General features: G+C 45.1%; 1 protein-coding gene across 1 annotated transcript; it reads left to right on the forward strand.

Annotated features, from left to right (window-relative positions):
* Positions 1–786: 786 nt before the first annotated feature.
* SET (SET nuclear proto-oncogene) lies at positions 787–9,920 on the forward strand. Its single transcript, XM_035341669.1, has 8 exons — positions 787–980; positions 2,507–2,564; positions 3,570–3,712; positions 4,394–4,497; positions 4,673–4,786; positions 6,302–6,472; positions 6,573–6,719; positions 7,593–9,920. The coding sequence occupies exons 1-8, from the start codon at positions 908–910 to the stop codon at positions 7,614–7,616; spliced, it is 834 nt and encodes a 277-aa protein (XP_035197560.1). The 5' UTR covers positions 787–907; the 3' UTR covers positions 7,617–9,920.
* The last annotated feature ends 2,503 nt before the right edge of the window (positions 9,921–12,423 follow it).

A 12,423-nucleotide genomic window follows, 5' to 3' on the forward strand; every position in this document is an offset into this window, starting at 1 on the left:
CCCAAACGCCCGTCACACACATATATACATGCTTATGTACACATTTCTCCAGGGGGACCTCAGCCAGCCCCGCCACCAAGGCGACCGGCCCCGTCCCCACACAGGGCTGTGAGGGGTCCCGCGGGCTTCGAGCGGGGCGGCCGCGTGCGCCCTCAGCGACCGCGCATGCGCACACCGCCCCCCCCCCCAGTGCCTCACACGCACACCTGCGCGCGCCGCCGCCCTTCTCCCCCTCTTCTCCTGCCTCTCGCGCCCTCCTCTGTGTCTCCGCGCCGCGCCCCGCCCCTCGCGAGGCTCAGCCAATGAGCGCCCGGCGTGGGGCGGCCGGCGGCGGAGGGAGGGGCGGGGCTTGTCCCTCACCGCGGCTGCGCGCGCGGGCCGCCCGCGGCGGGGAGGAGAGGCGGCGCTCGCGCGTGCGCGCGGCGGGGGCGCTCGCCCGCTGCCGAGGAGGGGAACGCTGGGGGCGCGCCTGCGCGTCGCGCCGCCCGCCCGCCCAGCGCCCGGCAGGGGGGCTCGGTGCGCATGCGCGCTGGCGTCCGCCGCCCCCCCGTGCCCCGGAGGGGGGTTGCTGCGCATGCGCGTCGCGCCGCCCGCCCCTCGCCAGCAGCAGCAGCGGCGGCAGCAGGAGGAGGAGGAGGAGGAGGCGGCGGCGACTCTGGCTGTGGGGAGCGTGAGGCAGCGCGGGCGCCGCTGGTACCCGGGAGCCCCAGGTCCGGCCGGAGGAGGCGGGAGCGGCCCGGAGGAGGAGGAAGAGGAGGAGGAGGAGGGAGCCTGAGCGGCGGCGGCGGCAGGAGGAGGCGGCAGCAGGAGGAGTCAGCGCCCGGCCCCCCCCCCTCCCCTCCTCTCCCCCCGCTCAGTCCCGTTACGGCCCCCCCCCCGCCCTCCGCGCTCCGCAGCCACCACCACCATGTCGGCGCCGGCGGCCAAAGTCAGTAAGAAGGAGCTCAACTCCAACCACGATGGGGCCGACGAGACCTCAGGTGAGGCCGCGCCGGGCCCGGGAGGAGGGGGGTGGGGGTGGGGGGTGGGGGGGCGGGAAGGGGAAAGGGAAGGGAAAGCAGGGAAGGGAATGGCGGCCTCCGCCGCGGCCTCCGCCTCGCCCCGCGCCGCACCGACCGCCATTTTCCCCAGCCCCGCGGGCCGCGGCCGGGCCGGAGGCGGGAAGAGCGCGGTGGCGGCCGGGCGGATGTGCAGGCCCCGGCAGCGGGAGGAGGAGGAGGAGGAGGCCATGTTAGCGCCCTTTTGTCTCCGCTCCCCGGCCCGGCCTCCTTCCCCAGGGGCGCAGGCGGGGCCGGCCCGGGGGGCGCTGCGGCCTCGGCTTGGAGCAGCGGGGACCCCCCTCCCTCAGCCCGCCCGGCCGCCTTGCTCCCTTCTTCCCCCTCCCCTCCCCCCCCCCTTCGCCTTCCCCCCTCGCTCGGCGGCCGCCGAGCCTCTCTCATTGTGCTCCGCCGCCGCCATGATGCTGCTGCTCGGCCGCCTCCCGGGCTCGGCGCCGTCGCCGCGTGGTGCTGCCCCCGCCGCGCCGCGATGGAGCCGCCGCCGGGGCCCTTCCCGGGCCGGCCCCGGGAGCCACGCGGTGCTGCGGGGGCCGGGCCGAGGAACCGCCCGCGCCTCCCCCACGTGCGATCGCGGTGGCTCCTCTCCTCCGGCTTTTTTTTTTAATTGATTTAATTTTTATTTTTTGAAAACGGCCGAGCAGCGGGGTTTCTAACCGGCGGAGGAAGGGCGCAGCGCGCTGGCCTGCCTCCTGCCCCGGCTCTCCGGTGCTGCGGGCCCGCACGTGTTCGCCGCACCTGCGGGCTCCTCGGGGAGAGCTGGCTGCTGCCGCGGGCCGAGCTGGGAGCGGGGATGGGAGCGGGCTGCACCGCTCTGGCTGCTTCCCGCTGCCGCTCATTCATCCCCCAGCACGCTAGGTAAACAGGCGGCCTTTAATCGAGAGCTTTGCCAAGCGTTGTCCCGGGGAAGTTCTGCTGCGAAATTATCTGCCGGACCGTGACTTGGAAGGTTTTTTTTCCCTCGTTCTCCTTACCCAACGTGCTTTTGAAGGTTTTTTCCTCATCCAATGTGCTTTTTGGTTTTTCGATGGCCGCGCGTTCCCGGTTATGCTGTTTCCATTGATGTTGCTGTCCCCTCTAAATTATTTAATGCTTCCACGTTCCTTTAACTCTGTTGGCCTTAGATGTGCGACTTCTTCATTACATTCTTAGTACTAACTGTCGGGATTCGTTTACCATTTAAGTTGACTTGTAAAACTGTATAGAGGAATGTGAGCTGGGGTTTTTGGTAAACTTGCTTCGAGTCCCGTTTCGGGAAACTTTTTGGTGCTTCAGCCATAGTTCGCCCTGGAAGTAGCTGTGACTTTATGGCATAGTAACACTTAAGACACTCAATAGAAATACCTGTGTAATTCTAAAAGATCTCTAGAAAAGGGCTGAGGAGAAAACTCCAAGTGATTTGTCAGACTTGAGAATGAAGGGATTTTGATGCATTTTCATTTATTTTTCAGAAAAAGAGCAACAGGAAGCAATTGAACACATTGATGAAGTACAGAATGAAATAGACAGGTAAACATTAAAGAACTTGACAAGTGTTTAGCAGGAAGTAAAAGGCTTTCGGTAATAAAATATTTAGTAAAGTAAGTGCTTGGTAGTAGTCCTCAGTGTCTTCAGACTCCCACATGATACACTTGTTCTAGCCCGATCAGATATAACAAGTATTTGTGTAAAATCAAGAAGAAGTATCCTGATTTCTTGGTTATTTGTTTACAGTTAAAAATGTAGAGCTTGAGCTTAATTTTTTAATTCACTGTGATAGTTTTAAGAGGTTTACTCACTGCTTTCTCAAGTTAATTTGTATGCTGCTTTGCAAAAGTATTTTCACAATTGTAAGCAGAACTGAAAACTTGGTGCAAAAGTTAGCTTTATTATAAGTCTTTATTATGTATTTGAGTGCTTGTAGAATAACAGGTAGAAAATGTCACTGAAAGATCAGTTTCATATCCCCAAGCTCTGTGGGTTCTGTGTCAGTATTTGCATGTATCTTACCTCCACGTGCACTGTGCTACAAAGTGCTAGTGACAAGTGAGGCTCTGTCCGTGTGGAACAGTTGCAGTCTCAGGGCTCTAACTTTTCCAAAGCCAATGAAGCGTTAATGTCTTTCAGATTTTAATTGTGTGTGGTACCAAATTGCTTTGTTATAGTCACGCTTACCTGCCCCAAAATTATAAAGGGCAGGTGATGGCTTTAAATGCTGTCCATCTACAGGTGACTTGCAAACAAAATGCTTAAGAGGCTACCTTTCATAAATAAGGGTCTGTCCCTCACGTAATGCTGCAAAACATACAGCGTGTTAAGAACGCTTCATTAAGATGAGCGTGATTGCTTCTGGTAGTGTATTTCCTAATAGTGGTTACAGGTTTGGGCTTCTGTTCTTTTTGTTTGAGCTCCCTCATTTGTTGTGCGTGGCTGAGTAGTTTAATTAAATCTGTTCAGCTTATAGCTAAGTACTGATGATACATCTTCGAATTTCAGTTCTCTCTCCTGAGGTTAACGTGGCTCTGTCTGTTACAGACTGAATGAACAAGCCAGTGAGGAAATTTTGAAAGTAGAACAGAAATACAACAAACTCCGCCAACCATTCTTCCAGAAGAGGTCAGAATTGATCGCCAAAATCCCAAATTTCTGGGTAACAACATTTGTCAACCACCCACAAGGTATATTCTTAATAGCCCCCTTTTTTCTGTAAATTCAGTGTTTCCTTGCTTGTAACATGAGCCTCTTCAGGTTCTTACTGTTTCCTAGGCTAGTTACTTGGCATTAAACAGAAGCCTATGGGTACATATGCAAACACTTCCTTTTTGTCCTAGCGTGCGTCTTATAAGCTTTTTAGCTCTTGCATTGTTAACTAAAGGAACACCTTGATCACGAGAATTCCATGGTAGTTTTCTTCCTGTATTATAAATTACAAGCTTCATGCTGTATCAGTTAATTGTCTCCTTGAAAGAAAAGGAGGATTCTGGTATTTTATTTCAGTTTTTAATTTGGGGTGATCTCCTTAGGAGTGTTGACAAGGTGCTGTTTCCAACAGGACAAGAAAACAAGTCCGTACACTGCCTACATTGAGCAAACCACATATCTGGGAATCTGTTTTAGAGAGAAGAATAGATAGATGCTGCTTTTTAATGAACTGCAACAAGCATATGTAGTGTTATCTCAGCAAAATCACAGAGACGCTACTAGTCTGGTGGCTGCTATCTCAAAAAATGGGCCCCAAGAAGTCAGCTTGGACAAATGGGTTGCTTTTCCCATTGTATATGATGTCAATTTCCTGTATTTCATGTCCATGACACGCATTTCATAGCTTTGTTAATGTGGGACTACTGATTCTATCCTAGTATCTGCACTGCTGGGAGAAGAAGACGAAGAAGCACTGCATTATTTGACCAGAGTTGAGGTGACAGAATTTGAAGATATCAAATCAGGTTACAGAATAGATTTTGTAAGTACATTAAATATTCCTTCGCTTGTGACTTTGCTGCTTTTTTGAATGTAGCCATATATTGGGTCGTAGTTTGTAACTTAATCTCTTCAGTTAGCTGTTTAGTATGAGATTTGACTTGGCACATGTATGCTTATGTTTTATGGGTTCTAACTCTTTGCTTTCAAATCTGCAGTATTTTGATGAGAATCCATACTTTGAAAATAAAGTTCTCTCCAAAGAGTTTCATCTGAATGAAAGTGGAGACCCATCTTCAAAATCAACTGAGATCAAATGGAAATCTGGGAAGGTACGTATCTGTGCATCTGGGAGAGATAATTGCCCTTCTACATGATATTTGTGCTTTCATTTACGTTCCTTTTACTTTCTTCTTTTTTTCTTAATTGAAGCTGCCTCTTCCCTCCCCCTCCCCACTTTTCTATATATGTAGCTCATGCGAGGTTTGGCATACACCATTTACGTGCAGATCTGTAGTGAATTCTCCTGTTCAGTTGAGCACCACAATTAAAACAGTGAAAGCACAAGTATGACCAGATGGAGAGATGAACAAGTACTCTAGCTTGTCTCTCTTTGGAATGGACCTGGGCTGTATTTTGTTGTTTTAAGATAGTTATGAAATTAGGAATTCCAAGGACACTGGAGTTGGGAGGGGTGGGGTAGATAGGGGGTGTCTAATTTTTCCGTTTTTCTTAATTTCCCTTCCAGACACCACGTCTTTAGAGAAGTAGGATCCACACAATAATGTGGGCATATCTATTACCCAGTCAGTATTCAAACCAAATTAATGTTCTGTAGTTTCAGTAATAGTTGGGAGCCCTTTCATTTTATCCTAAAGGTTTTGAAATGAATATTTCAAAGTAGAACTGGGGGTTGCATTTAAATTGCTGCTTGTTTTGTCACCATCAGGACAAGAAAATCTTTTTTTCACTGAGAACTGGAACTTTTCCTGTTGTACAGAAATCACAGTCCTGAACGAAGCAGCTGAATGGTCTTACAATATACCACAAAATTAATGTGAATTTTGGTACTATTCTTCATTAAGAAATTAAAGTCTATATATGTTGTGATTCTATCAAGAAAGCAAACGTTGGGAGTTTGGGGTTACCTTATGACCAAAGAAAGAATAGATTTAAATAGAGGAGAATTGCTTTCTTTTCAAACTTAGCAAACAGTTTTGCAAACTTGCCAAACTTCTGGGGTAAGGTGGTGGATGTATTTTCTCATGACCATATGTTTTATTGGCTTGTGCAAATTTTTATTCACTTACTACCACAAATAACCTTAAGACTTCAAAGCAGAAAATTTAGGGTTAAGAACAGTAGGCGGTTCTTCATCTCACTATTAAGTTAAGGACAGAGCTTAGAGGTGTGGAGCCTGAGTGTTTCTTAAATTGTGTGTTTACGTAGCAGTTGTAGCGTTTAACTTCAATAACAAATTCTGTAGTAGTATTAAGCTATCGTGAGATCTTTTAAGTTTGGCATTTCAGTAAACAATTGCAATACTTGGGCTGCCCTGTGACAGGGAAACGTAAAGAAAATGCAAGATCCTGTGAATTTTCAGTATTTCAGTGGAAGGCATTAAAAGAAGCAGGTGGGATTACTGCTGAGTGACACCTTTTGCTATTAGTCCTTTGGGTTCTAATTGTGGCTTTACGATTTGTCCCTGAAGGATGGAGTAAGTGACTTCTTGTGGTTGTTTAGACATGTATATTTCTGAATGGTGTTTACTTAAAATAAATTAAAAAAAACGGTGGGACACAATGAAAATACTGCTGCTTTAGGGAGCTTCTGAACTTTCTTTTCAGGATCTGACAAAACGTTCAAGCCAGACACAGAACAAAGCCAGTAGGAAGAGGCAGCATGAAGAGCCAGAAAGTTTCTTTACCTGGTTCACTGACCACTCTGATGCAGGGGCTGATGAACTAGGAGAAGTCATCAAGGATGACATCTGGCCAAATCCACTGCAGTACTACTTGGTAAGTATAGCACTGCGGTGTTGATCCGTTCCCACAAAAGCACTGTGCAGGTAAAAGCGAATTTGATCACTGTAGTTAATGTCACATGTGTGTCTTTAAGGTTCCTGATATGGATGATGAAGAAGGGGAAGGAGAGGAGGATGATGACGATGATGAAGAGGAAGAAGGATTGGAGGATATTGATGAAGAAGGAGATGAAGATGAGGGGGAAGAAGATGAAGATGATGATGAGGGAGAGGAAGGCGAGGTGAGCATTTGGCATTTACCTCTTCCATCTGGTGCATGAGAATAAGAAATCTATGAGGGACCTTCTTGTAAGGATATTGAGCCATTGGTACAAAGGTAAAGTAGTTTTCTGTAAAATCTTTGACAAAGTTGTTGGAGGAGAGGAGCAAAACTGTTAGTGCCTTAATTTGTGGCATGGTTTCAGTGTAGTGGTGATTACATTTGTGTATGTGAGACTGCAAATAAATAATTTTAGTGAGCTTCTTGCAAGGAAGGGGCTCCAGATGATTTAGGATATTAGTGTCTGTTCTAGCTTAACAACATTTACACAGCGAACTTTCTAGCAAAATTTTACTTGTAAAAAATCTCTTGTTGATGCATCCAGTTCTGTCATCCTCCCACCTGTTGGTTTATTTTGGCTTATTTGGGTTCAGGAATTAGCAGTTTTTTGTAGCAGCAAGAGACAGCATTCAGGGTGTTGGTAACTTACGGCTTAGCATTAGCATGTCTTCGTTTCTGGTTGTGGAGGCAGGAGGGCCGTTGTGGCACTCTGTATGCTGAATAATGAGTTGTAGCCTAGAATATTACTAAATATTCTTCCTAAATATTAAATTTATGTTAATATTTGTAGTGATTTTTAAGTCATGGTAATTTTTTTTCTAATATGCCTCGTGTTTTTCATTGTGACATCCAATATTAACTGACTTCTATTTGGATCGATATTCATGGCAAGTGTTACTATTCCTTAGTGAAGAGGGAGAGAGATCATCATGAGTAATACTGTAGGGCTGCGGTCTCTTGGGTAGCAAAACATTCTGGTTATTGCATTTAAAAGTTCATGCTATCTGAAGCTTTGTGAGTAGATATTTTTTAATTGTTGCTTATCTTTCAACAGGAGGATGAAGGAGAAGACGACTAATTGAACACTGATGGATTCCAAATCCCCCTCCCCTTTTTACCTTTTTAATTTTTCTCCAGTCCCTGGGAGCAAGTTGCTGTCTTTTTTTTTTCTTGTGCTCAGTCGCCTTGTTCTCTTGAGGTCTCTTTTTCTCTCCTCTACACCATGGTTCACAATTTATTTTGGGGGAAATACCTTGAGCAGAACACAGTGGAAAAGGATCTACCGGTTTCTGTTTCAAGTTCATTTTTATCCCTTTCTGTCTCAAAACAAAAACTGTTTATGGAATCAACACACCATGTTCTGTGGGAAAAAAGAAAACCTTCTGCTCCCTTCACTCTGCTGGAAGCTGAAGAGTGCTAGGCCCCTGTGTAGTAGTGCATAGAATCTAGCTTTTTTCCTTCTTTCTCTGTATATTGGGCTCAGAGATTACACTGTGTCTCTATGTGAATATGGACAGTTAGCATTTACCAACATGTATCTGTCTACTTTCTCTTGTTTAAAAAAAAAAAGAAAAATAAAAAAAAACGGGGTTATAGAAGGTCAGCTGGGGTGGGTTTCAGATGTTTGGGTGGGTTAAGTGGGCATTTTGACAACATGGCTTCTTCTCCTTTGGCATGTTTAATTGTGATGTTTAACAAACATCCTCGCAGTTTAAGATGACACTTTTAAAATAAAATCTTCTCCTAATGATGACTTTGAGCCCTGCCACTTGATGGAGAATCAGAGCAGAACCTGTAGGATCTTATTTGGAATTGACATTCTCTATTGTAATTTTGTTCTTGTTTATTTTTAAATTCTTTTTTTTTTTGTTTCACTGGAAAGGAAAGAAAGATGCTCAGTTTTAAACGTTAAAGTGTACAAGTTGCTTTGTTACAATAAAACTAAATGTGTACACAAAGGGACTGGTTGGTCTTCACTGAAAGAAACAGTTGTAATACCCTGTTTTGACCTTGCTTATAGTATTTATGTAGTGCAATGCAACCTTGTGGTTCTGTGGACTGATAATCAGTTCGTTCAGGTTCCATTACAGTATTTGGAAAGTTTCATCTGGTAGCTACTCCTGCACACTCCGTTTCTTGAATTACATAACTCTAAGACAAGACTGTAGGTGCATATATACTTTGGGTGAAGACAGACATATATATAGATATATTCATAATCTGCAAAAAGAAAAATCATTTGATTCTTAGATATTTTTTAAGTAACTTGCAGTACTGTATCTCCAGTAAATCAGTTTGCATGAAAAAAACCATGCGAGTTCAGAGTAAAAAGACCGAAGGGTCTCCTAGTAAGACTGGTGGCTTTGGAAGTCCTTTCAGTTGAAAATAAATCTTAAGTGCAAGCTAATGTTTTGGGCTATTTCAATTAATAAGATTCTTTGTGAAGCTCTTGTATAAAAAGGTTGCTACTTGACTGCTTTCTTTCCTTGGTAGCAGCATGTATATATGCTTTGGATGTACTTTGTTTTCCCCCATGTTAAGAGACTGCGTTGGAGTAGCTTATAATGATTTCACGTAGAGGTTGTTGGGACTGGTATTCCACAAAGTGTAATGAACGTTGTTTTTAACATGCTGTGCTTTTGAAATATTTAAAAGATTGTATTAGCTAATCTCAAATTCAAACAGCTAGTTCTCTGTGGATGTGTAGAGAAGACTGTCTTCTGGGAAGACTTGCTCTTATATTCTCTGATTCCTTTTCCTCACAGAATTTGCTGTAGTCGAATTCTGCTTTTTTTGATGCTTAAGAATACACGTAGCAGAACAAGATTGATCTCTATTTGAGAGGTGCCCAAATAACATGGGGGGAAAGAGTATTCTGTGAGTGTCGGGTCTATCTTGGATTCAGTCCAGTTATTGGAGACAATACAGCATCCAGTCTGCCTGTGATCAGTGCAAAATAGTACAGCCATGTACTTCATTCCACCTCAGCAAAAGCTTCTGCCCCGATCTTACTGTTTGCAGAGCAAATTAAAATAATTGTAATGGTTTCTTGCCATCTAGAGAGAGAACAAATGAAAACTATGAAGTCTATAATTTTTTTCTTTTGATTCTTTTTTGGTATAAGATTAAAGTCCACTACCTGTTGCAGTAGCAGGTTGATGTGCTGTTACTTGCCCTGATGCCTCATAAATGTTACTTAATTTTTTATGTAATCCTAATTGATTGTAGTTCTTTCAGGAAAAAGAATCTTTAGCTAGTCTTTAATGCTTTGTGAAAAATACTGTGCCATTGTTGTTAACATGTCTGTTACTAGCAGAAAACCTTATAAAAACTGTTTTGAAAGTAATCAAAGCTTCAGGTTCTGTAAAGTCGAATACCATGAGCAAGAAATGAAGTGTCTGGATAATCAAATGCTACTTTTGAGGTTTTCATACACATTTACACGTTCTTTAGGATCTTACAGGGTGACAAAACACTCTTGCTACTGTATTGATAATACTGAATTTCCTGTGAAAGCTACTGGCTTACTCCTGGCAATGGCTAAAAGAGTAAGCTAACGTACTAAAAAAGTAAACTATATTTGTTAAGTGTAATCTTAAATTATTTTTTTCTAGCAATGGAAATGAGTAGGGATTAACACACTGAAGAACTACTACAGATGGCCATCATGTGCTCTGACTGTACACTTAATGTCTAATTTGACTGAATATATGTAATGGATGCCCATTTTTACTTGATTTAATCTGTTTATGCATACGAAACACATTTAAAGGTAGATGTCCACCTTGGATAAGAATGAGAGATTAATTCTCATTAAACATCTGTGTCTATCTCTTGTTAATTCTCCAATGCTGCTTGAGCTCCTCACATCCAGTTAATCCTGCTGAATGAAACTTGTCACGGGTGGAAGCTGAATTTAGGCTTTGTGGCCTGAATTTCCAGGGTTAGAATACAGAATTGGTGGCAATTTAAAGCTACTGTGTTGGGGCTGTATGAATTAAATGACTTGAAGGTTATTTTTATTTTAAGTTTGAAATTTAATTGCTATAAAATGGAATCTTTTGTCTGTAATTTCTAGTGCCAAAGGAAAGCAAATATATCCATGTGTGTAAATAGTCAGGTTTTTTAACATATTATGTGTGCTTATTCATAGTTGTCAATATAGGTTTTGTCCCTGTAAACAAGCATTATCTGAATCAATTTCTCAGTCATTTATGCCATTCGTTTGAATCTGTAAGCTTCTTTGTACCACTTTAAAACAGGTGCATAATGGTAGCACTTTGTTTATCTGATACTGTTCCTGAATTTCGAAGCCATGCTTTTTTTTTTTTTTTTTTCTTTTTTAAAAAAAAGACTGAAATCATTTCTCTGATGTACCTTCAAGCTATCCTTCTATTTGAAGGAATTAAAGTACCTTTAACTGTTACTTGATGTTACCATTTCTAAGAGTCTTTTTCAAAAGAATCAGCTCTAAGTCCCCAAGCCTGCATCGTCTTCCAGGGGTGGAGGTGATAGTGCTCACTTCTTTTATGGATTTCAGGTGCCCAGCAGGGTAACAGTGACAGGTCATAAGTGACAAGAACAAGAATCTTGCTTCTGCAGGGGAACAGATTTATGCTTAATCTCTTGCCCTCCCTCTCCTGCATCAAAACCAGAAATTCCTAAGACGTTTTCCTTGATTCCACTTCTACAGCACATTCACTTAGTAGAGGGAAGCACCCCCCACGTGCTTCTGCTGCTCTCTGCATCCTCGGGCCAGGGCAGGAGTGTGAAATGGGTGCTGAGCTGGCCAAGGTGAAAAGCGGAGAGCATCTACCCCTGTGCTTTTTTCCCCTCTTGGCAGCCAAGGCAGCAAGAGTGCAGAGAGGCTTTCCTGGAGTTGAAGTTCAGCTATAAACTGGTCCTGCACACACCCCTACCCCTCCAGGTTTAGCAGAGGACAGGGACTGCTGGTCCAAAAGCAGCATATGCCTTAACCTCCGGCCCTCCCTCCACGAGGTGCTGGAAAATAATTGCACAGCTCCACCCTGGGACCCCCCCCACACTTCGGAAAATGCAGCCTACCGGGGGGGGCCCCCCCCCCCCCCGGCCAGTCCCATGCTCTTGGCTTCCTGGGCTGATGTTTCCAAAGCATGGCTGGACCCGGGAACATCCCTGGCACCCCAAGAAGTTGGGTCCTGCATTTGTGCACTGCTGCCAGCTCACAGTGCACACTAAATAACCTCCTCTCAGCGGGATGCTGGATGGCACTTTGTGCTTCTACCCGGGACTCTGAGTAGCCTTGCCTCAGTGAGCACACGTGCTGAGGCACCAACCAGCTCATCGGCACCGACCAGCTCATCCCTCCACCCTCCAGGCTGGACAGCTTGTTTAGCCAAGTAAACCTTGGCCAACTGCTCCCCAGGCTCCATGAACTGCCTCCCAGCCCTTCTCTTGCCTCCCTGGGAGGGGACAAGGTGTGAAGGGAAGTGGGGGAAGCCCCTCTGTAAACCCAATTACAGCACTGGGCAGCCTGATGTCGGGGGGCTCCCAGCAGACCTCTGCAGCTCACAGACCCAAACACGGCCTCGATCCCTGCCTGCTGAAGATGCAGTAGTGTCCCTGCTCAAAAAAATCAACCGAACGCCTACTGCTTTATCCTTTCCCTTTCCAGTATTTCCAGTGAATGAGCAGTCTAATTAAAATAATTCCTTAAACACTAAATGGAGCCTGGACCATGTTACAAATAGCAGCAGGTTCCAGATGGGTTTATATTAATCTAATGCACTTGCTTTATTAACAACAGGAGCGTGTTCAAAGGCTTTATAGAAGTCTAAGGCTTTATTAATTCAACTTGATTAAACTAGATTTCAATTTTACATTTTCTGGTGATTTCCTTTTACTAA

Source organism: Oxyura jamaicensis, chromosome 17 (assembly GCF_011077185.1).
Source record: "Oxyura jamaicensis isolate SHBP4307 breed ruddy duck chromosome 17, BPBGC_Ojam_1.0, whole genome shotgun sequence".
Classification (NCBI taxonomy): Eukaryota; Metazoa; Chordata; class Aves; order Anseriformes; family Anatidae; genus Oxyura; species Oxyura jamaicensis.